The following is a 27125-nucleotide window of genomic DNA, read 5'->3' as shown; positions in this document are numbered from 1 at the left end:
AGTAGATTTAGAGTTATGCTCCGGACAAAAATTGTCTTTAAAGTTATATAAAAGGGGAGATAATTAAAAAACTAAGGTAGATAGAGTTATGGTTCTTAGTCACTGCACTTTTCCTACTTGCCATCTGTTTATATTTCAAGTTTCAAGCAAATCCCTTCAGTAGATTTAGAGTTATGCTCCGGACAAAAATTTACTTTAAAGTTATATAAAAGGGGAAATAATTCAAAAACTAAGGTAGATAGAGCTATGGTTCTTAGTCACTGCACTTTTCCTACTTGCCATCTGTTTATATTTCAAGTTTCAAGTAAATCCCTTCAGTAGATTTAGAGTTATGCTCCGGACAAAAATTTACTTTAAAATTATATAAAAGGGGAGATAATTCAAAAACTAAGGTAGATAGAGTTGTGGTTCTTGGTCACTGCACTTCTCCTAGTTGCCATTTGTTTATATTTCAAGCTTCAAGTAAATCCCTTCAGTACATTTAGAGTTATGCTCCAGACAAAATTTACTTTAAAATTATATAAACGGGGAGATAATTCAAAAACTAAGGTAGATAGAGTTGTGGCTCTTGGTCATTGCACTTCTCCTAGTTGCCATCTGTTTATATTTCAAGTTCCAAGTAAATCCCTTTAGTATATTTAGAGTTATGCTCCGGACAAAAATTACTTTAAAGTTATATAAAAGGGGAGATAATTCAAAAACTAAGGTAGATAGAGTTATGGTTCTTAGTCACTGCACTTTTCCTACTTGCAATATGTTTATATTTCAAGTTTCAAGTAAATCCCTTCAGTAGATTTAGAGTTATTCTCCGGACAAAAATTTACTTAAAAATTATATAAAAGGGGAGATAATTCAAAAACTAAGGTAGATAGAGTTGTGGTTCTTGTTCACTGCACTTTTCCTAGTTGCCATCTGTTTATATTTCAAGTTTCAAGTAAATTCCTTCAATAGATTTAGAGTTATGCTCCGGACAAAAATTTACTTTAAAGTTACATAAAAGGGGAGATAATTCAAAAACTAAGGTAGATAGAGTTATGGTTCTTAGTCACTGCACTTTTCCTACTTGCCATCTGTTTATATTTTAAGTTTCAAGTAAATCTCTCCAGCAGATTTAGAGTTATGCTCCGGACAAAAATGTACTTTAAAATTATATAAAAGGGGAGATAATTCAAAAACTAAGGTAGATAGAGTTGTGGTTCTTGGTCACTGCACTTCTCCTAGTTGCCATCTGTTTATATTTTAAGTTTCAAGTAAATCCCTTCAATAGATTTAGAGTTATGCTCTGGACAAAAATTTACTTTAAAATTATATAAAAAGGGGAAATAATTAAAAAACAAGAGATGTGTTTGTCAGAAACAACAATGCCCCCTATTGCGCCGCTTTGAAGCCATATATTTGACCTTTGACCTTGAAGGATGACCTTAACTTTTCACCACTCAAAATGTGCAGCTCCATGAGATACACATGCATGCCAATATCAAGTTGCTATCTTCAATATTGCAAAAGTTAGTGCAAAAGTTTAACCACGGTTAAAGTTTTGGAAGCCATATATTTGACATTTGACTTCAAAGGATGACCTTGACCTTTCACCACTCAAAATGTACAGCTCAACGAGATACACATGCATGCCAAATATCAAGTTGCTAAAGTTATTGCAAAAGTTTAACCAAGGTTAAAGATTTGGGACAGAATGACAGACAGACAGGCCAAAAACAATATATCCCCGATCATTCGATTCAGGGGCATAAAAATATAACTATGTGCATAAAACACACCTTGGCAATGTTTTCAAAGCACTTTCTCAAATGTGGCTGGACAGCGGTGGGATCCTTGGTCTGTGAAAGAATCTCGAGCAGCTCGTCATCGGACAGGAAGTAAAACCTTGGGAAGGCGTTCCTCTTGGTCTCAAGGTACTCACTGAGCCCCTTCTGCACCTGCTCCAGCAGCTTGTTGCACTCCTTCAGGTTGTCAAGGAGACGGTTGTCAGGGCAAAGGGAGATAACCTGGGAATGGAATCACAGTTAAATGTTGTGTACTGTTCTTGCTGTAAGTTTTTGATACAAATTTAAATTATTAAGTTATTATAAAAAATTGATTTTATGTGCATCAAACAAAAAATCTTGATTTTGCAAAAAAAACTTTAACAGATCAAGTGTTCAGAAATTTATTCACAAATCAGTCTAGACTTCAGTTACAAAATAAACTTGTACACATTGTACAATTTCCATTATGGACCTCTGACAGTATATATTTATATCCACCCCCAACATGGAATTTTATACTTGAATTTTTACATTTGCTAAAATCACTGAAGGTACTTAAGATGTTTTGTGCATACAGCGCCATATAAGTAAGTCTTACCTGTGGGTTCTCCTTGGCGTTCTTCATGATCTTGCGCCACATTCTCTCCATGGTGGCGTAGCGCTTGCTCTCCACCGGCAGCTGGCGGTTGATGTCCTCTGAGCTGAAGATAGGCTCCAGATAGAGCCATGCCCGCTGGCAGTTCAACCACTCATCCAACACATCCTGCAGGAGAAAAAAAACAGTTATAACGATGGTTACTTGAAACTTCTTTTTATTTAGACGCAAATGTATCAAAATTAGGCTTTTTTAAAAGCTCTTTAGACTGTTTCCTAGGTATAAGCAGTACTTTTGGGGAGATCTAAAGAGGGCTTCTATATATGGGATTGAACCTGTGACCTGGTTGCTTATCGGCCACAATGTTCATTCTGCCACAACCACCTAAAAGAGGGCCATGATGGCTCTGAATCACTCACCTGACTAACCAAATACAATCCCAACCCAGATTTCATCAAGATAAACATTCTGACCAAATTTCATAAAGATTAGATGAAAACTGTGACCTCTATTGTCTACACAAGGTTTTTCTATTATTTGACCTAGTGACCTATTTTTTGACCCCAGGTGACCCAAATACAATCCCAACCCAGATTTCATCAAGATAAACATTCTGATCAAATTTTATAAAGATTGGATGAAAACTGCGACCTCTATTGTCTACACAAGGTTTTTCTAATATTTGACCTATTATGTGACCTAGTTTTTGACCTAGTGACCTAGTTTTTGACCCCAGATGACCCAAATACAATCCCAACCCAAATTTCATCAAGATAAACATTCTGACCAAATTTCATAAAGATTGGATGAAAACTGTAACCTTTACTGTCTACACAAACAAATTGTTGACGGACGCACGCACACACATACGGACGCTGGACATCACACGGTCACATAAGCTTACCATGTCACTTCCTGACAGGTGAGCTAAAAAAAGTTTAGTATTAAGTTCTAGGTAGACAAATGCTCCCTTGCAGTTTAATGTATGTGCATAAACAGTGGACCCAGATCAGCCTGTTCAGTCTGCAGGGGCAACACTTTCTGCCTAGAATGGATTTATGTTTAGAAGAGACTTCTTTGAAACTAAAAATTCAATACAAGTAAAAAGTTGTGTCCCTGCAAACTGCAGAGGCTAATCTGGGACGACACTTTACCCACATGCAGTTTAACCACCTTTCCAACACAGTAATTATAAAGGTTGCTGGTAATTTATATGGTTGAAGCTGTTCACCAAGGGAGAGAGAACAGCTATTGCAATTGTTGAAGGTAAAGCTGTTCAAGGGTGAGGTATGAGTTGCATATTTTAAATAGTTTTATAAAACACTTGTTTTAAAAAATTTACAATTTAAAAAATAAATAAATACAAATGTAAATTTAATATAAGATTTTTTTAAACTTAAAAGCTAGTTTTTTATTAAAAATTTTACCTGTGTGGTAGTGAGTTTGTTCTCCCAGTTGTTGATTCGCTCCTCAAAGGGTTTCTTGTAGGGTGAGAAGGACATGCTCTGCGTCATGACGATGTGGTCGTCCAGCAGCTGGGACGTGTCTTCAGAGGACCGCAGGATGAACGTGCCTGTCTCCTTGTAGGAGATGATCTCAAACTGCACTGGCTCCCACTCCCTCTCCATCTTGTCCAAGGCCTATAGGAACAATATGGGAAAACTGGGCTTAATGCATGTGTGAAAAGTGTTTTCCCAGATTAGCCCGTGCATTCTGCACAGGCTTATAATGGACAATACTTTCTACTTTATCTGGATTTGTGCTAAGAAGAAATTTCCTTTATATGAAAAATACTAAAAAAATCAAAAAGTGTTATTCCTGATCAACCTGTGAAGACTGCACAGGCTTATCTGGGACAAAACTTTACACATAAGCATTGATCATCCTGCTGAAGTTATTGTGACCAGATTTTTCCAGTTTTGAATCTGATGTAACCCTCATTTTGCAGAAGAGTACGAAAAAATTATTGTTGCTGGGATTTGAGAATCCCAATACTAGGCTCAACTTCTGAGTGGCTCTAAAAATTGAGAGTGTTCATGGGCCTATAGAGATACATTGCAAGGTTTGGGCGTAAATAGGAGTCTATTTGATCAATATTGATGATTCATGTAATGCTTTGCTTTGGTTTATAGAAAAATATCAGTGATTAAAATCTGGCAATTCACTGTTTCAAAAACTGAAAACTGTATAGTAGACTGTACCTGTTCAATGGAGTACTCCTTGCCGGCCACCTCAGCCACTTTGGCGATGGTCTGGATGTGGTCGTTGAGATTCATTTCCAGACATTTGCTGAAAGTCAAGTTGGCCTTTGGGACCACTGTGAAACCGAGCTCTGCTGACAGCTGTAAGGAAGAAATTTTGGACAATGTGTTAATTAAAAACCAATAAGTTTGTATGAAAATGTCTTCAAACAGATGGCAACAATGGATTACAGATCATCCACCCCATTCAATTGCCCAATACTAAAGAATTTGAAGAAATAAGGAAAATGTCATGTGTACCCTTTTAAATATGCCGATCCCACTGGAAACTGAGAAAATAGATAATGAAATCTTTCTTTTTTATCAAAGAAAACAAATACAGAAGAAAAAACAAAAATATGTTTAACCCCGAGTGTATCCATGTCAAGCTCACCTGGTCCCAATGCCTGCTCCTCATGCCAGGGTTCCTGAGGCCCTGAATGAGAGGGATGAACGGCTTGAACTCTTCAATCTTGCCCTTCACCTCCTGGGCAATCAGCTGCACACCTGCAAAACATATCAGCCTGCTATGGGAAAACAGGGTTTAATGCATTTGCATAAAGTGTTATCCCAGATAAGACTGTACAGTCCCCACTTTTATTGTATTTTTTGTTTCAATGAATTTTTACTAAAAATCAAGTTTAACAAAAAGTGTCATCCCTTATAAGCCTGCATGGACAGCACAGGCTAATCTGGGATGACACTTTCAGCACATGAATTAAGCTCTGTTTTCCCAGAGCAAAGCTCACTTTGACAATACTTGGTCAGTGTTTGTTTTATCATATAAAGCCCCGGGTCTACTGACACTCTCAAGTCTCTTTCTTGGGTAGAACATCAGAACTGTGTGTATTTGGAAAGATAATGAGACTGATGATCTGGGGACATCCTAGTCACAAAGTGGACACAATATCCATAATGCCACAGCTGTTGTCTATTTATATATTGGTTAGTGCTGAATACAAACAAGTTTATTTAGTGACGCTAAGACAACTGCCTTTTGTCATCTGTCAAAAAATGAGATTATAATCAATTGCATAGTGGTGACAAATTTAAATTCCAACATCCCTTTACATTGCCTTATTTATTTCTAAATTGACAAGTGGGTAATTTATAAATTTCTAAATAGTAATTCAACTGAGCTTAAATAACCATCTTAAACCATTTCCAGCTCAGGGGCATATTTAAAATGGCTGTATTCAACCAGCATACATCCAGAACAGCCTGCCAGTAACTCACATGCTGTTCAGGCTTCATGCTATTTGCTACTGATCACTATCTTAGGTATGGAAATTAAACCGTTAACACTTGAATCTAGTAAGAAAGGTCTTAAACTTAATTAGATTTTCTGAGGGACAGCAAACCTGTTTAAATGTGTATCTGAGCCATAAAGGTTTAAAAAGAACTAAGAATTCAAATCAACACATACTAGGAATGTCTTGGAACAGTTTCACAGACTTGTGCATGATCTTGTATGCCTCATTCACGTTCTTCTCCAGCTCCTCAGCGTTGATGGAGGTCAGGGGGTCGTTCATCCACGACTCATGCCACCTGATCCAGTCTGATGCAGTCACCCAGAGGTTCCTGAATGGCTCAAAGTCCTTCACAAGCTTGCCCAGCTTGTCGTACTAAAACAAATAAACATGAATTTTTCCATCGGCTTTGTTACATCGCAAGGAATCTGGAATCTGTCTTAACCCTTTACCACTAAGATTTCCATGTGTTTGTAGTCCCAAATAAAATCATAATTCCTGAACAGCCTGTTCTGGTTTAATGCTGGCTGCATTTAGCCATTTTTACTTAGCTTTGTAGCAGAAAAGGGTCAATAATGATATAAATGTTGTGAGAATAACTCAAATATAAGTGATGACAGAAGAAGTCAAGCATTGATTTAAAATTATTATTCTAAACTGGCTATTAATCTAAATTTTAACAAGCAAATTCGTTGAATTGATATCCCCCACCAATATGCTTCTGGACACAAAAGTGTTATATTTGACACTCAAAAAAGCATTTTTTCAAGATAAAAAGGGTCATAACTCCGTTATTAACAGATGGTGTACAATACCATATAGCGTGCCTCATCCTCTTATTGATATACATACCCATACCAAGTTTAAATGAAATCCGCCAAAGCATTTCCAAGATATGGCTCTGGACACACAAAAAAAACATTTATTTCAATATACAAAGGGCCATTACTCCGTTATTAACAGATGGTTTACAATGCCATTTGACATGCATCATTCTCTTATCCATATATATACTCATACCAAGTTTCAATGAAATCTGCCAAAGCACTTCCAAGATATGGCTCCGGACGGACGGACAGAAAGACGGACGGAAAGATGGACAGACGGACGGACAACGCCAAAACAATATCCCTCCGCCTATGGCGGGGAGGGTCAATAATGATATAAATGTTGTGAGAATATGTCAAATATAAGTGATGACAGCAGAAGTCAAGCATTGATTTAAAATTATTATTCTAAACTGGCTATTGAGCTTAATTTTAACAAGCAAATTCGTTGAATTGATATCCCCCGCCAATATGCTTCTGGACACAAAAGTGTTATATTTGACACTCAAAAAAGCATTTTTTCATGATACAAAGGGACACAACTCTGTTATTAACAGATGGTGTACACTACCATATAGCGTGCCTCATCCTCTTAATTGATATACATACCCATACCAAGTTTAAATGAAATCCGCCAAAGCATTTCCAAGATATGGCTCCGGACACACAAAAAACCCATTTTTTCAATATACAAAGGGCCATAACTCAGTTATTAACAGATGGTTTACAATGCCCTTTGACATGCATCATTCTCTTATCCATATATATACTCATACCAAGTTTCAATGAAATCCGCCAAAGCACTTCCAAGAATTGGCTCTGGACGGACGGAAATACGGACGAAAAGACGAAGGACGGACGGACAACGCCAAAACAATATCCCTCCGCTAATGGAAACAAATTGAGATAACTAAAAACATCATAATTTCAAAAGACAGCCCATTATAAAAATTAAAATCTAATATATGTGTATATAAAATTGATCATATAAAGCTCAAATTCATATGATGCTTTTTTATTCCATAGATTTTAAATAAATAATACAACCAAGTTGCTCACGTTTGTGACTGGCATGCCAAACAATCGCTCCCTGTTGTTGTAAGTGCCAGCCAATCCCTGAGCTTCCTTCAGTTGCTTGGTGACCCTCCTCACTTCATTGGCTATCTCATGGGCCTTGGAGATGTCACTGTGGGCCGCCATGCCAGCTACCACCATCTGAGGGGAAATAGACGCTCATTAAGGACAGTCCAATTTTGTTTCAAGCGTGATTTGTTACAAAACTTTTAACTAAATGCGATACTTGAGTCCATTTCCTTGGCAAGCCCAGTAATTAATACCTTCTGATTAAGATTGTATTTACACTGCTAAACAAGATGTGTTTGTGAAACACAATGTCCCCCTATATGATGTTTGACCTTGTAGGATGACCTTGACCGTGACCCTTCACCACTCAAAATGTGCAGCTCCATGAGATACACATGCATTTCAAATACAAAATTGCTAGCTTCAATATTGCAGAAGTGACATTACATGAGCAATTTTGACCCATATATTTGACCTTGAAGGATGACCTTGACCTTGACCTTTCACCACTAAAAATGTGCAGCTCCATGAGATACACATGCATGCCAAATATCAAGTTGCTATCTTCAATATTGCAAAAGTATTCATAAAATTAGCGATTTGGGCCACATATATTTGACCTCTGACCTTGAAGGATGACCTTGACCTTGACCTTTTACCACTCAAAATGTGCAGCTCCATTAGATACACATGCATGCCAAATATCAAGTTGCTATCTTCAATATTGCAAAAGTACTCATAAAATGAGCAATTTTGGCCACATATATTTGACATCTGACCTTGAAGGATGACCTTGACCTTTCACCACTCAAATTGTGCAGCTCCATGAGATACACATGCATGCCAAATATCAAGTTGCTATTTGAATATTGAAATACTGCAAAAGTGTATATTAAATGAGCGATTTTGACCCAAATATTTGACCTTTGACCTTGAAGGATGACCTTGACCTTTCACCTCTCAAAATGTGCAGCTCCATGAGATACATATGCATGCCAAATATCAAGTTCCTATCTTCAATATTGCAAAAGTAATTGCAAATGTTAAAGATGGCGCAAACCAACCAACCAACAGACCAACCAACAGACCAACAGACAGGGCAAAAACAATATGTCCCCCACTACTATAGTGGGGGACATAAAAAGGGATTAAACTCCCGAGTACAACCTTGTCTTAATTTATACACCAGCCAAAATTGACATACCTTTATGTTACAATGAATGTCGCTATCAACTTAAGATTCATCACTTAAAATAAAATCTTCAGGCCCTAGTGGAGAAGTTTAATTTGACGGACGACAGCATTAACAATAAACTATACAATAATACAATATAGTATGCAATAACCTAAAAACAACATCTGTTAAACAAAATACATGAGCTTTGCTCTGGGAAAATGGAATCTATTTGATGTGCTTAAAGTGTCATCTCAAAATCAGGGACGATGCTTTCTGCATACACTGTTTGTTTCTTTAGAAAAGACATCCTTTAAATACCATAAATGCGGGGAGTGTTGTTGCAGACTGCACAAGCTAATCTGGGACAACACTTTACGCACATGTATTTAACCCAGTTTCTCCTGAGCGTGACTCATACACAATACCCTATCAGTGCACAAGTACCTGTAGAGTGTCTAGACGGTCGTTAAAGTTAGCCTGGTCCGAGGTCTGCAGTTTCCTGAACCTCTCCTCGTCCTCTGTAAGCTGTGTGTACGTCTGCTCCATCTGGACCTCGATCTTGTGGGGCCACCCAATGGCCGTCCACCTGTGGATCACAGTGTCATTCGTTTTTTCCATATGTAAGACTATTGCTATTTCTGTCTGTTAAAAAGTTGTGTTTTACACCCCCCACCCCAATAAAACGGTAATGGCTAAGTCCAACAGTTTTATTTTGCTTTGATTAACATTGTTTCACAAGTAATTTGTCTATGTTATTTGTCTGATTGTTTCTAATACAGGACATGATTTTTGTTAAGTTTTACTATTTGTATAATTCCTGCTTTCAAAAGCATGCAATTCTGTTATTTTCCTTTCCAGCCCAATACATAACATAAACATATTCTTGAAATATCAAGCATGTATCTGTTAACTGACACTTTTCAAAGTTTCTGTTTTGTTTCATATTTTAAGTTATCTCTTATAATTTTATTTTAATAGGTTACTTGTCATGAAAGAATCTTGACTTAAATTACAATTTACTGATTGACATTTACGCAGTATTTTAGAGTGAGATAAACATGAAAATTTAACTGTTTGTATGTTCTGTAATACATTTTTGTTATGATTAGGAACATCAGTTGATTGCCTCTGCTAATTCATTTTTTGACATTTTTGTGTTATTTGTCAAGAAATGTACACTTCATGGTACATGTACGTAAGAAATTCTATGCATAAACAGAAGATAAAATTCAAGAATCTTAATATAAGACTACAAAGTCTTACTTAAGGTTGAAGTCCTCAGTTGACAGGTTGTAGTAGAAATCTTCAATCAGTTCATAATCCTCCATTGCATGGTCAATAAGGTCCTGTGAACAAAGTGGACATGGCCTTACTTTTCTTTACTTATCCTCCATAAATGCCACAACTGGTACATGTTATGATGCATAGTCTTTCTCTGAGATTTTGGCATAGATACAATATGATTTGTGTCAGAAAACTACAATACACCGCTTAGCGCTTGGTTGTAAATTGTTGACACTTTTATGATTACAGGAGCCAAAATCTGACACCATCTAACAAATGATTGTTTTTATTGGTTGACATTATTAAAGCCACAAAACTAGTTCAAACTAGTTTAAAAGTCCAATTTTATTTTCAAGGCACTACAACCATTTTCTTGGCCCCACAAACCGGAACATTTGTAATGACTAATCTATGTCAATGTCTCAATCTTTAACATTCAAGCAAAAGAGATAGAAACTCTTAATCATAAAAGCATTCTCGGCGCATTTTCAATAGAGACATATTTTGGGATTCTGAACTATCCCAGTTTTGAGAAACTTGTCCAATCAGTCCATCTACAATCATGAACCCGGGCCCCTATCGTACCTGGTGCTCCTTGAGTTTCTCTGGGATGCTCTTCATCCACTCCCTCATGTCAGAGAGCTCCTCTATACAGTTACACTTGTCGTACAGCTTGCGGCTGATGGCCTTGAACTCCTCACAGGCCTGAAACCCAGGGAACCAGTCATGTTGTACATACAGAAGTCTACAAGACTTGTCAGACCTTGGATAAAAGACATTAACCCTTTACAGCTCAGATATGCATTTTGACAGGTTTGTAGTCCCTTACAAAATAAAATTAATATAAAGTGCTTTCTTACTAGATTCATGTTTTTAAGGCTAAATCTCCAACTCTTAGATACTGGTGAGCAGCAATGAGCATAAAACCTACACAGACTCCGAGTTACTCACAGGCTGTTTTGGTTTAATGCTGGTTGCTTATAGCAATTTTCACGTTGTTTCTGTGCGGGTAAGGATAATAATTAAAGGATTCTTATGATCAATCATATGAGATCAGCTACCTCAGTCCGAAGAAGTGTGTACCTCATAAGTCTGTTAATGGAGATGTCTGCAGAGTATTAAGTTTCAAAGAAATTATCTTTAAACGGAATAATCCTTAATAAGCAAAAATGGTTGCCCATGACAAGCCTGTTCGGACTCCACAGGCTATTCTTGGATGACACTTAACGCACATGCATTAAGCCCAGGAGTACCGATAGTGCGTACCTCGTCAGCCTGCTTGCGGAGATGCCTGGCAAAGTACTCCAGCACTGCGTTACTGAGATTCTTCCTCTTCTTGGAGAGGTTTTGCCGTACGAAGTCCGTGTTGATCCAGAAGGGCCCAATGGTGATGTTGCTGGGAATGGTGGCCTCTATGACCTCTTTCTCCTTCAGGTGCATCTCCACTTCCTGTTTCACCTCCAGCGCCGTGTGCTTCTGGCTCTCATAGTTCCTGAGGTAGAAAAAGTATACAATTTGATTGTGATTTTTTTGCAGACAGATCTATGCATCTATAACACTAGTCGAGTGTATATTAGACTAATAACTTGTGTGGATTTGAGAGACAGAGATAGGAATCTATAATACCAGTCCAAAGTTTATGCACCTAAAAAACAAGTTTGTTGCTTATGAGTATTTTTCTTTGACAGAGGTTTGGGGATGGGTAAAAATAATACGGTTCTAGGACCCTTATTTATACAGAAATTTAATAAATATTTCAGCATTTGGAAGAGTTTTCTTTTTCTAATTTATTATACCAAATATTATTAACAATTCACAATATTTGTGGTGTTATTGAATAATAATGCTCAACAGACTGTACTTAACAACTACATTAAATGTAAGCAAAATGCCAACATTAGGCCTGAGAACAGTTGTACATATTCTGTTGATGACGACGCAAAGAAATGAGACTAACTTCATGTTTTATATACTCAAAACAACAGAAAAACAGAAAATTGACACTGGTATACAGTAAAAACAAGTTCTCCTTACTTGATGTAGACATTGATGTCAAGGTTCATGATCTCCAGGTATTTCTCATACTCGCGTGCATACGCCTTCATGGGTATGAGTGCCTTGCGTATGGCCCGACGGATGTTCTCCCTCAGTTCCTCCACGTAGGGCTCGTGTTCTCCCACAGACTCCAGGAGAGGCTCTCCCGCCTGGAATATGTTCTCCAGGATACGCTGAAGAACATAACAATACTTCAGTATTTCCACCTTGCTCTGCGAAAATGAGGCTTAATGCATATTCATAAAGTTTTGTCCCAGATTAGTGTGTGTAGTCCGCACATTAGGCTGATTGGGGACGACACTCTTCGCCTAAACTGGATTTGTGTTTAGAAGAGACTTCCTTTAAACAAAAAAATCCATAAAAACAGAAAGTGTCGTCCCTGATAAGCCTGTGAAGACTGCACTGAGCCCTGTTTTCACAATGCACGACTCATTTACCTTTTAATGGTTGTTTTCTGATCTGATTAACATGTTTTTGACATTCTCGAGATCTGGAAATAGAGGGTATTTGTTTGTTTTCTATTTACAATGTACTGGAAAGAAATGCTATTAATATTTTTGAGAATGTTTTGGAGAATTAAAGTATGCACACACACAAATCCGTTTGAAATTATGATATTTAGGAACTTTTAGCCTTATCATAATCTCAAAGTAACACATTTATTTATTTTGTATGCAATTGGTACTTTGAAACTAAAAAGAAAATCCATCACAATCACTTATATATGGTTATCATATGTTCTACAGTTCAACAAAAAAAAACACTGTTTTTCTCATTCCAATCTTTAATCTTCGATTCTTTATTTCTTGATAACTTTATTTCAATACTTGAATGTTATGATACTTTGCACATTCATCTTTCTTGATAGAAGCAAATTAAAAATAGATATATGCAACAGGCATAAAACCAGAACAGCATACAAGTAGATCACAAGTAGATCAAGTAAATTAAGTTAACTCGCATTCTATTCAGGTTTTATTCAGTTTGCTGCTTGTCAGTATTTTAGAGTTGAAAATGTAGCCTTACAAACTTGAATCTATTAATAACATTCTTTAATTTAATTTGATTTTCTAAGCCACTACAAAAGGGTGAAAAATGGTTTTGAGCAGTAACTCTTTCAGTGCTGGAACCGAATTTTGAAGGCCTTTTAAAACAGTTTGGGTTAAGATGAGACGCCACAGAACGTGGCGTCTCATCAGGATCCAAACTGTTTGCTATTCTGATAGTATTCTTTGAAAAAAAAAGGAAGAAAAGGCTAATTTTAGACATTCAGCAGACGACATTTTAGCAGACAACAAATTTCCCAGCATGCAAAGGGTTAAAATGTGCACATTGAAGGCTCACCTTTTCCAGCTGGGGTACATTCTGTGTGGACTGTATGCCCTTGTCAAACAGACTGACCAGCATCGTCTCAAAGTTATTGAGGTTAGTGCTGTAGTGAACCCCCTGGTTGTCCAGCTGCAGATCTACCAGGAACAATGCATTCCTCTTTGGCCTGGAAAACATGGAACAAGTCAAGCAAAGTCAGAAGTTAGGCTAGAAGGATCTTGAATAATTAATAACACATATTTCGATTATACAAACAATATGAGGCACCTCATGCTAAAATGAGCATACTTAAAAGTACAACATACTTATTTGAACCTGTTTTAATTACTCCAAATCCGCCTGGGCATTCAGGCAGTCTGGTTGTGAGCCACCCTGTATTCTATGAAGTCACGCAAGGATTTATGCTCTCATGAATGGACAGAATACCTTTTGACCAGACTGTGCAAATGCACAGGCTGGTCTGGAGCTGCGCTGGTCGCATAAGGCATAAGACTAATTTTTGTATGACCCATGCCATATTTTCTGTGATGACTTTGTGAAAAATTCATTTCAAACTCATTCATTTGAATTAGCACTTAAATGTTGCTTTGACATCAAAACAACACAAAGGCACATACCATTTGTCAAATTTGAAGAAAATTCACATACAGGAAAAAAACTTTAGGTGAAATTGAACCTTTTTATTATAAGCCCCACATTTTTAAAAAGAAAGCGACTGGCAACTACGTACTTGAACTTGCTGATGATGACGTCCTTGCCCCAGACAAAGGTGTCCTCTAGTGGCATGGTTGAGTGGCAGGCGTCCAGGATCATCTGAGTGAACGAGGTCAGCGAGTTCTGCACCAGGAACCGCATCGAGTCCTGACATAGTATAAATGAGCCTCTTTCAGGGAATGGATCAAATTGGATAAAATGCCTGTGTGATTTAAATATGCAATAAACAAAACATATTTGATACTAATTTGTTTTTAAAACAAAATGCTATACTCATGAATTCAATATGATATTTAATTGTTGGTTCAAATACCCAATACATTGTTTCAAATGTTCTAAAATGAAAAGTACAAGTTAACATAAGTATTTGAACCTTTATAATTGATTATGCAAGTCACCTATATTCAAAGATTGTGAAAAGTAGAAGGGCCGTTCTAGTGTTGAAATTCATGGCAATCTGTTCATCAATCCTACTTATCAACCTTACCTCCATCATGATTGATTATGACTTGGCAATACAAATAAAAATGAGAATCAAACTGATATAAAAGCAAGCACATGAGCTTCTTCAAAAAAATGTAGGCGGAAAGTGTTGTCCCTAATAAGCCTGTGCAGACTGAACAGTCTAATCTGAGAAGACACTTTATGCACAAGCATTAAGCCCAGTTTTCCCATACCGAGACTCATTTTAAATCAAGCATATAGGCAACTGACCTGCATCATGAATTTCACCATCTCCATGAACTTCTTGAGTTTTGAGATCTGGTAGACCTCATAGTTGGTCTCATAGATGTTGAACCAGCCCTTGCCCACATCTCTCAGCTTTGTACGGATTGCCGCACGTAGTGTCGAGATCCACGAGTCTTTCAGGAACAGTGACACCTAGTGAGATGGTTCTACATATGAATCATTTGCAAATAATATAAAAGAAGTATTCCCTATAATTCTATTTAATAATTCATGTTTAATTGACTATTATTTAATATTGTGATAAAATGTCCAGATACTAGTATTTCATAACATGTGAAACTATTCATAGTCTTTTGGGTGAGTATTGAATATATTCAACTATGCAACCTTTTTAAGAAATATTTAATACTTTGCTAAACAGTAATGTAGCAGTCTAACCAATTACTGTTCTTATTAAGTTATTCTTTTGATTTCAAGAACTTAACTACTTATACATAGAAATAATTAAGATTTAAACATGCTAAAATTGTGCTGACAAGCTTATTTGCTAATCTCACCTATTTCACTTGAGGCTACAAGTATCTTATACCTCTGCCAAATACAAAACCCTATTGAAGATCCACTCCAGGTTATGTCAACTTCAAAACAAGAGGGCCAAGATGGCCTTAGTTCGCTCACCTGAGAGGAGTCGGTTCATTTAATCTTTACCAAACGTCAAACTTGACCTAGATATTGTCAAGACAAACATCCTGGTCAAGTTTCATCATTATTGAACCAAAACTCTGGCGTATGGAGTGTTTTTGTTTTTGTAAGATTTTACCTGGTGACCTATATTTTGAGTTGACCCCCATTACCAAACATCAAACTTTGCTTACAAAAATAAATATTTTGACCAAGATTCATAAAATCTGAAACAAAATTGTGACCTCTAGAGTGTTTACAAGGATTTTGTATAATATAATGAAAATTTGGACAATCTAAGGGCAATAATTATGACATTAATTATGTGATTTTGCTCATTATCAAACTTGACTGAGATCTTTCAGCAACTTTCATAAAGAACGCTTGAGAAGTGTGAATACTAGAGTGTTTACAAACCAAATGTGGACGAACGGACGGCGGACAAAGACCAATTCTAAAACCTCACCTGAGCAATCAGGTGAGCTAAAAAGTGTGTTTCACCGATCTGAGAAATTTTCTAACTTGTCCGAGAAATCAATAAAACCAATGTATTGACAAAGTTTCACGATGATTAGGCAAAAAATTAGACTTCTATAGTGTTCGATCACAAGGATTCTCTCTAGTCACATAATGGAAAACTGCCCCCCCCTGACGGCCATGTTTTTTGACCAAGCAGGGACCATTTGCAAACTCGTCTGAGATATATATAAAACCAATCATTTCACCAAGTTTCATGATGATTGGGCAAAAAATGTGACATCTAGAGTGTTCACAAGCTTGTTTTACAATATAAATATAAGAAAACTGCCCCTCCCCCCTCCGGCAGCCATGTTATTCAACTGACCGGAACCATTTTTTAACTCAACTCTCGTATCAAGGAAACAAATGTTCTGACCAAATTTCATGAAAATTAGGCCAAAAATGTGACTTCTAGAGTGTTCACATGTTTTCACTAAATACATATAGAGAAAAATGCCCCGCTCACTGGCGGCAATTTTTTTCACCAATCTGGACCATTTTCAAACTCGTTCGGGATATCAATAAAACCAATGTTTTGTCCAACTTTCATGATGATTGGGCAAAAATTGTGACTTCTAGTGTGTTTACAAGGTTTCTCTATAGCCAAATAAGGAAAACTGCCCCGCCCACTGGCGGCCATGTTTTTCAACGGACCAGAACCACTTTTGAACTCAACCAACATATCATTAAGACAAACATTTTGACAAAGTTACATGAAGATTGGGCATGAAATGTGACTTCTACAGTGTTTACAAGTTTTTTCCTTTTTTTTACCTAGTGACCTAGTTTTTGACCCAGCATGACCCAGTTTCCAACTTCATTGAGATATCATTGGGACAAATCTTCTGACCAAATTTCATGAAGACAAGACAATAAATGTGGCTTCTAGAGTGTTTACGAACAAATGTAGACGGACGGATGGACGGACCGACGGACGGACAGACGACGGACAAAGACCAGTCACAAAAGCTCACCTGAGCAATCAGATGAGCTAAAAAAAGTTAACCAAAAACAACAGTTTACCATTCAATAGACTACAAAACACAGCATTGTGCAAAAACTGTAGATTTTGGTAACCTAAATAAAAATAATAGTGCATTAGTAATTGAAATTGAATAAAACTTATAAGCCTTGCTCATGGAAAACCAGGCTAAATGCATGTGTGTAAAGTGTCATCCCAGATTGCCTGTGCAGTCCACACAAACTAACCAGTACCGACACTTTGCGCTTTTAAGGTATATTTCTTTTAAAAGAATAATCTTTTCAGCAAAAATCCAGGGCTAGGCTAAGATGGGATGACATTTTACGTTCATGTATTAAGCCCCATTTTCCCAGAGCAAGGCTTTAATATCATATACCTGTGAAGTGACCTGAGCCTGGGTCTGTTCAAACTCTTCAATCCTCATAGGCTTGGTGGTAGGAACGTGGTAGAGGCACTTGTTGGCCACATCATTACACTCAATGGCCACCAGCCCCGTGGCCTTGATACTCTCAACACGTGTGAGGAGCGAGTTGAAGGCAAAAGCGTCATACACCGCGTCATAGTCGTATGAAGGGACGTCTGTGCAACACGCTGGAAATTAAAAATAGCATTAAAAACAAAAAAAATTCTACTGAAATTTGTTTTACAAAATTAAACACATTCAGATGAAAATATCAAAGCATTTTGGTGGCATCTAAGAAGATTAAGTGTAGAGACGATATTTTACATTTAAATAATTCTTATATATACTGAACTTAAATTCTTCATGTAAAGTTTAGAGATTATTACAGTACATGGATGAGCTGCTTCACAGAGATTTCACCGTATACTGGATGTATTTAATATTTATGTTTTTTTATCAGTTCACCTTTAAAAGGGACTGGCTTCTCATCAGGTGCAGGCACAGATACAAAGGCAAATGTTGAGTTGTCCTGCTCTATGATCTTGTCAAAGATGATGCGGTTCATGGAGCGACAAAAATCAATGTTGGCCTCCTTTTCAAGGGCTTGGATGCCATCTTCAAGACTGAAACACATATTGCAGTGTTATAGTTATTAAATTATAGTGTTAAATTATAGTTTGAACAGCCATAATTTGAATCTGGAAATTATTCCCAAACAACTGATACTAGGAGAACCACTTAAGTAAAACACTACAGTATTAAGCACTAAAGAGAAAATCAAACTGAACAATTATCATAACTGATAAAATCACTTTGAAAAATACCTCAGTCAATAAAAAAGATTTTTTAAATTACAATTGAGGTACAAACTTTTTTAATTTCCTTTAATCTTATCACAAAGGTCCTTTGTTTTCATTTAAGATTCCTTTTGGGAAAGCTAGACTAAATTCATGTGCATAGAGTGTCATCCCAGATTAGCCTGTGCAGTCCTCACAGGCTAATCAGGAAAAAATCCTTATCTGGATTTTTGTTAAGAAGAGACTTCTTTAAGCAATTTTTTTTCATAAAAGCAGTGAGTGTCTTCCTAGATTTATAGCCTGTGCAAACTGCACACGCTTATCTTGGTGGACACTTTATCCACATGCAATAAGCATCGTCTTTCCCAGAACAAGGCTCATTTTACAACACTCACCCTTTGTCTTTGGAGAGGCCCGGGGCTGTCTTTGCCCACTCCACCATTCTCTTGAGAGAGGCCTGGTCCAGCTCCCCCACACCATCCATCGGCATGCAGTCAATGTATAGGTTGTATCGCAGCAAGGACTCTGTGTGTTTGCGCAGTCTAAATGCCTCCGCAACCCGGTTTGCAAAGACCCGTGGGTCTTCCGCTTTGAACATGAGACGCACTCTGGGGATCCAGTACTGGGTAGGGAGACTGATTCTGGATCCTGAAATTCATGGTGAAAAGTATTATTATTGGTTAATTGACCATTACATACCTGTTCATGAGTTGACCAATATGGCTTTATATTTGAGTCCCCTCTGTGAAAACAAGACATTGAATTTTATTTGCCTGAAGTCTCATAACTGATAAGCGTGTGCGCTAATGCTTTTATTTTATTTTTTAAAGAGTGTCAATCCAGTTTATGCAGAGAGTGTGATCTCTGATAAGCCAGTGCGAGCTGCGCTGCACCGGCAACTCTTGGACAACGCTTTAAGCTCATGCATTTAGCCCTGTGTTCCAAGAGCGTGGCTTATTTCAATGGTGATTGCTTTTCATAAATTAATGTCATCATTCCATGATATCAAATTCAATTTACACTTAGCAGCTTAGTACATACAGGCTCTTAAACTAGAAAAGTGTCAGACATGCCATAAATTGGCAGACGCAATATTAAAATGCATTCACTTATAACCATCAATGTACCATCTTCTCTCAATCCACCATTCACTACAGGCTGGCCAGTGGTATCCACCACCCTGTGCTGTTTGTTGGTCTTCTGTACCAGGTAGAGTTGTCTCTCAAAGTCATAGTCTAGCACACCAACCTCAAACCAGTCATATACAACCTTGGGGTCTGATGGGGACACTGCAAATACAACAAAATTATTTATTAAAAATATAGTAAAGGACGCTTTAAAGTAAATAACATTTCCTTGTACAATGTTTTCCATGGTCGATATTTGAAAGAATTAAAAGCTTATTCTTGCTTGTTTTTCTTGTTAATTTGTTTTTATATTTTTATTTTCTTATGTATGCACAAAAACTTCCATAGATAATTAAGTACAAAACATAAAAAGTAAAATTGCAGATGTATTATTTTACATGTGTATTTTAAATATTTTTGCATGTGCATAAAGTGTCGGCCTAGATAAGCCTGCATAATCTGCACATGCTAATCCGGTACAACACTTTCTACCTAGACTTGATTTTGGTTTAGAAGGTACTTTCTTCACAATAAAAAAAGTCAACACAAATCCAGGGCTCGACATTAACTTTTGAAGCCTCTTGTCCGATCGGACAAGTAGACCATATTCCACTTGTCCTGACCAAAAAGCAACTTGTCCTGATTATTATATCTTATTCTGCTCAGTACTCAGTAAATAATGAAATAATGCAAAATGCTCAAATCATAAAGACTCTAATCGTTCAAAATACATGTTAACATAATTGTAGGCCATTTCAATACCTTAAGGTATTTTTTTAAGTGTCCTGTGATTTTAAAGACGATAAACCAAAGGAAAGCAGAATAGACATTTTTAAGCAGACGACATTGTACTAACGAAAACAAACCACAAATGAGAATGATGTCGTAAAATCATTCTATACATAGAGATGACGTTGTTACGTTAATTGTCTGTAAGAACGGTGTGTACCGGTGTCATAAAATGCATATTCTTTACAAGGGAGAATATTTGTGTTATCTTGGCAAAGAAAAATGTTAAGGGTTGCTTCCCTTGTGAACAGTGCGGTGTAGTATAACATGGAACTATCGGAATATTTTGCGCTTTGTTGTTTAAATGTAAACACAATATAATTGAAAAAGTTGTGTGGTAACTCCACAGAAATAACGGATTTAAAGGCATTTTTTTTCTAAGTAATTAATTTATAATTTATAATGACCACTTGTCCTGTCGGACTAGCAAATTCTTTATTTACTTGTCCGGACCAACAATTTGGTTGTCCCGGACAGTCGGACTACCGTTAATGTCGAGCCCTGCACAAATCCCTGAATAGCAGCCTTTGCAGACGGCACTGCCTCCTCTAGGACGACACTTTACGCACATACATTAAGCCCCATTTTCTCAGAGTGCCGCTCATATGGAACTTCAATAAATACTGACACTCTCGATCCGAGTCCTTCTTGATGAGCAGTGCCTGTCCAGGGGCAGGTTTGCGCACCCCATTCTCCAGCCCCATGTTGATCCACTCCTGCGGGGTCCGGCAATCAAACTCATCATTGTCAAAGATGTGTAGGGGCAGGAAAGGGGGGAAAGGGGCTGGATCTTCAGGGTTCTTGTTCAATTCTACAGGTTCCCCTGTGGCATCCTTTGGCATTAGCTGTTCTGTTTTGATGTTCTCCTGTGTAAACAGGTCTGTCAGCTCTAGTGTATCGTACAACCTCCGCTTTCTGGAATATGAAAGATGAGTGCTCTTATAAAATGTTTTCCCATTTAAAGTCTTGGGTTTAAATCTTGTTGTTTATTTAATTTATGTATAAGTTGTGGGATGAAACATGTCAAATTACTTAAACAAAAAACACTTTTGTCCTTTCAGTGTCTTGTTTGCAAAGAAAAACATAACAAAAATCAACTGCATAGTTTTTCACTTTTCTAAATGATAACAGATTTGTTTAGTTCATTTAAAAAAGTAATTAACATTGGTGTGGAGAATTATAGCTTTTTCTTGACGAAATGCTTTTGTCAAAATAAATGAAGACCATACCTGAACAACAAATTGTATTTACACTTTTTTTTCCATAGTACACAAAAACAAATCTTTATAAAACAAATATAACAAAATATTGTTAAGTTATATCAATTGTTATGTTTATATGTGCATGGTTCTTAGCATACAACAATATTTATTGCTGGAGCCAATCTTACCGTTCAATTTCAATTTTTCTTGGGCATTCTCCAGGCTTTGTGTAGAAGGGTAGCTGCACTTTGGGTTCAGATGCCTGTACTGGAAAGTCCTGAAACAAGCACGGTTTATAGGGAGAAGATTGGTAATGTAGGTTTATATAACATGAAATAAACAATTGGTGTTCACCAAACATGCTGTTCTTTACTAGGACATAATAATTTTACCTTATTTGAGCATTTGTAACATATTCTTCACCTTTCTATATAAATATGCATTTTCTATGTTTGTGAAACACAATGCCCCCTACTGCGCTGCTTTGAAGCCATTTATTTGACCTTTGACCTTGAAGGATGACCTTGACCTTTTACTACTCAAAATGTGCAGCTCCATGAGATACACATGCATGCAAAATATCAGGTTGCTATCATCAATATGGTAAAAGTTATGACCAAGGTTAAAGTTTTGGGACAGACTCACACATACAATGACCGACAGACACATACAATGACCGACAGACACATAAAATGAACCATATACCCCGATCATTCGATCTGGGGTCATAAAAACATAGAAAATGGGAAGATTTGTGTATGGATAATATACCTGTTGTCTGGAGATGCCAGATAAATTGGTTTACACCTGAGTACAGGTACACGTACCTGAGTAAGCCTGAATAGTTAAATTGATGTTTAATAGTTAAATATATCCCGATTAAGACATACTGAGATTGCTGTGATGGCTGTTGTGGGTCCATAGGACTGATTCTTCAAGACATCTTGCACTTGAACCTTTGCTTCAAATGACGTCACTGAAAATAATATAGAAATAATAAGTAATGCACCATTAATATGATAACTAAAAACAGGAATGCAAAAGCAAAGTTTAATAACAATTGAGGAGAAAGTGTATTTGAAGATTTAAAGTTTGTTTTAATCTTTGGGTGGGTCCATTGGATGGGATTTTTAAGACAGAAGTAATTTTGTATCAATTTATTTTAAAAACAGTTTGCATCCTATAGTTATTAATCCATGTCATTGTCAACTAAGTTAAAACTGGTTGATAATATGATTTTTTTTTATTCAATATAATACATACAATGTAAACATGTATATGATCGTACAACATAGTGATCGTACAAAGCAATAAAGTTCATACATGTTTTACAAGATATGCTAATATATATTTTTTTAGAGAGAAAAGAAAAGAGGTTGATAATATGATAATATTTAATTCATTATTACAATTATTGATTAAAGAAGCTAGTCTTGAAAAAGTAAATTTAAACACAACAAAATGTGTGCCTCATAAGCCAGCAGAGGATTTATAAAATATTGCACTTAATTGTTTCTTGCTTAGATAGGCTTACATGATTCATTCCCTAATCTGAATCAAACCTGTGCCAACTTTATTTTTTTATCTGTAATCTTAATACAGCTAAATCAATGCCAAAATCAATGTTACCTTTTGGAGTATGTTTTTCTTTGGCAACATTCCACAGGGTATCTTGCGCAGTTGGAGGACCATTCAATACATTCTGGAAATATGTCAATAAGTCTTATTAGACTGAATAAGGCCATTTTGTCTGTATACAAGTAATCATGCAATTCTGCATTAATATGAAAGTGTGTAAGATTATAGTTCTTTTTTAAAGTTAGCATATTTTTTTAAGAAAACCTCTTCTTTAACTTTTGTTCTGTCATAATGATGTTAGTCAATCGATCGCTTGACATTTTATCCCAAACCCTTTTTACAGTACACTTTTCCAATTTGCTAAACTATTGTTTAATCCTAAGCATTCACAATTTTACGAAAGTAGAGCAAGAATAACGATAAAATAGAAAATAAATAAATGATACTGCCTAAATGTTTGCTATTTATTTCGGTTAAATTAAAATAAGAATATAGTTTTCCAGCTTAAAAACATCATACAAATCAAATTACACAGTCACAAAACCTACCCCTAATCTTCCCTCAGCTGCAACATCATTTCCAATAATATCAGAGTAGAATCCTCTTTGTTTGATCTCCGGGTATGCCTGTCCTGATCCAGCCTGCCGTGTAGCCGGCGTTCTGTTTGCGGAGAATGCCTTCCCACTATGAGCACTTCGGCTCTGCCTAGCAGACATGTTTCCTTTGTATCATAAAAGATAAATTGTTTATAAATGACAATGAAAGTAAAAAATCAGCTTGTAAATTGCCACTTCATACCACCAACAAATAAATTCTTAATATAAATAGGCAGGTGCATATAAGAAAGAGCACTAAGCAATTTAATAAATGATTACATTTATGGACCAACAGACAAGTAATGTCTCTAGTTTGTTCACAAGTCATATGTCTGCAGTCTCATATTGTCAGAATATCAAATTTACAGACACAATGATATAATACATTAAAACACAAATATCTTTTATAAAACATGTTATACAGAGATGAGATCATGTGATATCATTAATTTATCCATGATTCCAAAATCTTTTAAGTTAAGCAATGATAGTGATGAGAACAAGAGAATTAGTGATTTATGAAGTGACTGCATAAGAATTTTGGGGCAACATTTAATTTTACCACTGGTGACACATAATATTTAGTTTGTGTTCGAGTTACTGTTAAAAGTGTTTACATTCAGATCATATTTGGCAATTTATTTACAAACAATGCACTATATGTAATCCATTGATATTTCTTGTATTGCTGTTCTCCATTGATATTTCTTGTATTGCTGTTCTGTCATTTTGGACAATTAAATAAATAAGGCCAAATACTTTGTTGACTTTAGGCTCCAACTGATAAAAAAAATGTTGACCACCAACACAATTCTATCTAGAATGTTTTCGCATGATGCAGTCATTATCCTACCGTAACCCAAATTCGACGACACCTAAATTCGACGATGTTCTATTTTTATCGGTTTAAATTTAAATGGATGATTATTATCTTGGAATCATTTCAAAGAATTACAGCCGAGTTAAAAATTATTAATTTTTTGCTATATGAGTTTTTTTATTATTTGCCAAATATTGCTTTATGTATCCGTTATATCGTCGAATTTGGGTCACACCGGGATACAGATTTTTTTTTTACCCATTCAACATCGTTTTGCTGATCAAATGTTCTTATCAAATATGTTCTCCCTTATGTATTGTTCATATAGTGAATATTTATAACTAAGCAAACCAAGTTTGCCCTTCTATAAACTATTTTTTTAAGTTAAACTTAAAGCCTGTTTTAGCATGACATAAGAGGACCAATGGCAATGTCAAAATTGAGGTCAGACCAGTTCCACATACTTTACATATCATAAAGACGAAATTGAACACCGAAGATTATAATAATAAGTTTTGTATGAGGCGAGTGTATATTTATTGTATAAAGAATACTATTTGGTTCCTGTTCTGAAAGTTGCAACATTGCCAAAAGACATTAATAAACTTATTGGTAAGAGTCAAGAGAACAGGTGCGCGTTCCGAATTTTAGCAGCGTTTTCATATTGTATGATCCCAACAACAAGAACAAGTCAAAATATTTACAACTGTCTTACCTGTTAAACAAAACTAAGTAGTGTATTTTAAATTATCAGCTACAAGTGACAACAACGGTTCGGTCTTTTTGTTTAAACGCGACGAACCGACATTGTGTACAAACAATATGGCGACGTCGCTAAGTAAACTAAACGATACCCAATATGACTTGGGTTACACAAAACGAATAGAAGAGTTAAAACATGTATAAAGGGCTCAATTAAACGATAAAAAATCCGAAATAAACATTACAACTCTTAAACAATAGTGCAAATATATCATATTAAGTACCAATAAATGTATATTCATATATATAATTTCCTCTTTATAAAAATACAAATTAGTAATTAGCATCAGCAGGGCCGTACCCAGGATTTTTTTACTGGGGGGCCCATCCGGGGAGGGTTTGGAAGGGGTCCCCCCTCCATATACATGTATATATACTTTTTTTAATGTGGCACTTTGCAAGGTGAATTTTAATGCTTATAAAAATCGTATTTTGTGATATAAATTTATGGAATATAACAAGTAAATCAGCACATTTCGGAAGTCTTAAGCTTTACACATTGGTGTGATTTCACAACAATATTAAAAGCTTTAGATTTCTGAAACTTACAGGTTTAAACTAATGACGATTATTCATATCAACTCTCTAATTGCTTCCACCATTCATTTCACAAATCAATAATGTCACAGTTTTTTTTATCTGATTTGTTTAAAAAGACCTTGCCTTTTTTAAGGGAAAAAAATCCGCGAAACGCCTAATTTTTGGGGGAAATAATGAAAGTCTTAAATAATCAATTACACATATTTTACTGTTTTCAAACAAATTCAAGGCAACAGATAATTTAATTATACAATATTTTTCTACACTGGATCAGGTTTACTTATATAATGAGATCGATTTGTTGTTTCATTTTTTCTTTTTTTTAACAATAAGCCATTAATAGCTTGACATTACTCAATTCTTGGTACTCAATTATTTTAAATACAGAATTCTGCCAAATTCTTATCTGTTGCTCGGCACATTTATGAATCTGTTTTTCTTTTCAACAAACATGTTAACTATCTCTTCGTAGTCTTTTTCAGTGATTTCCTTTCAAAAAATATAACTATTCAGTTGTAATACCTTTGTCAGTGTTTTTGTTCCCATTCAAATTCAGGGCCCAATTCCCAATGTAAAAAAGTATATATTATTCCCAATTGGGACCTAAAAATTCCCAATAAAAGGTTTAAAAAAAATCAAACTTTTAGAGGGGAAAAATGCGTCTAGGGGAAAGGGCCTTCTCAAAGAAGGAAAAAACCTGCGTCAGCAATTATCAGCCCATAGTCTACGACCTCCTGTAGCAGTTACTTCCATTCACTGCTATTCTTTCCTTGACTAATCAAAATACATGTTACATCAACCATCGATAGATGAAGCATTCATGATCACAATGGGGGACTGATCGGGGATGTGTGTACAAGGCGATAAGAAAACATTGCCTAGGGGCTTTTCTCCATTTGCGAGCGCTAATCCCCTTGTTTATCAGGGACAATAACACATAGCTGCTCTTTTGAGTTGAGGGAAAGTGTACTGTGGGCCCTTTATTTAAAAAAAATCATAGTTCGACAGCCAGCGGGGGGGGGGGGGGGGGGGGGGCCGGGCCCCTGGGCCCAAGGCCTGGGCCTGATCAGAGTAAACGTGGTCGGAAGACTAAATACTGACAATACCACACAACAAAACAATAAATTAGCCGTATTCTTTTTTATAGTAAGACTTTAAAAAATGATATTTCAAAACTTATAAAACATATATTAATTTGATTATAACTATAAACGGTGTGGATATTGTTATTGTTCATCAGCGATCGAAAAGTGTATTATAAAAGGCGCATTTAATCAATTATAAAACAAAGCCATAAAAACGGAATACATTACAATCGTTAA

At 36.1% G+C, this 27125-nt stretch overlaps 1 protein-coding gene across 1 annotated transcript in view; it reads right to left on the bottom strand.

Moving 5' to 3' along the window:
* Positions 1-25350, bottom strand: part of LOC127851858 (dynein axonemal heavy chain 1-like) — a 137047-nt gene extending 111697 nt beyond the window's left edge. The window contains 25 exon segments of the mRNA XM_052385815.1: positions 1776-2003; positions 2362-2526; positions 3786-3998; positions 4560-4700; positions 4993-5105; positions 6025-6223; positions 7735-7890; positions 9380-9521; positions 10199-10281; positions 10805-10924; positions 11486-11711; positions 12254-12447; positions 13619-13769; positions 14334-14464; positions 15032-15199; positions 17566-17780; positions 18058-18215; positions 18785-19037; positions 19517-19678; positions 20934-21220; positions 21696-21784; positions 22398-22483; positions 23137-23209; positions 23634-23806; positions 25217-25350. Coding sequence (XP_052241775.1) covers positions 1776-2003; positions 2362-2526; positions 3786-3998; positions 4560-4700; positions 4993-5105; positions 6025-6223; positions 7735-7890; positions 9380-9521; positions 10199-10281; positions 10805-10924; positions 11486-11711; positions 12254-12447; positions 13619-13769; positions 14334-14464; positions 15032-15199; positions 17566-17780; positions 18058-18215; positions 18785-19037; positions 19517-19678; positions 20934-21220; positions 21696-21784; positions 22398-22483; positions 23137-23209; positions 23634-23801 — 3921 coding nt within the window. The 5' untranslated portion in view covers positions 23802-23806; positions 25217-25350.
* Between the last annotated feature and the right edge of the window lie 1775 nt (positions 25351-27125).

The sequence above is a fragment of the Dreissena polymorpha genome, chromosome 11 (genome assembly GCF_020536995.1).
Source record: "Dreissena polymorpha isolate Duluth1 chromosome 11, UMN_Dpol_1.0, whole genome shotgun sequence".
NCBI lineage: Eukaryota > Metazoa > Mollusca > Bivalvia > Myida > Dreissenidae > Dreissena > Dreissena polymorpha.
Note: the sequence above shows the minus strand (reverse complement) of the source record. Positions and strands in the feature narration are given on the sequence as shown.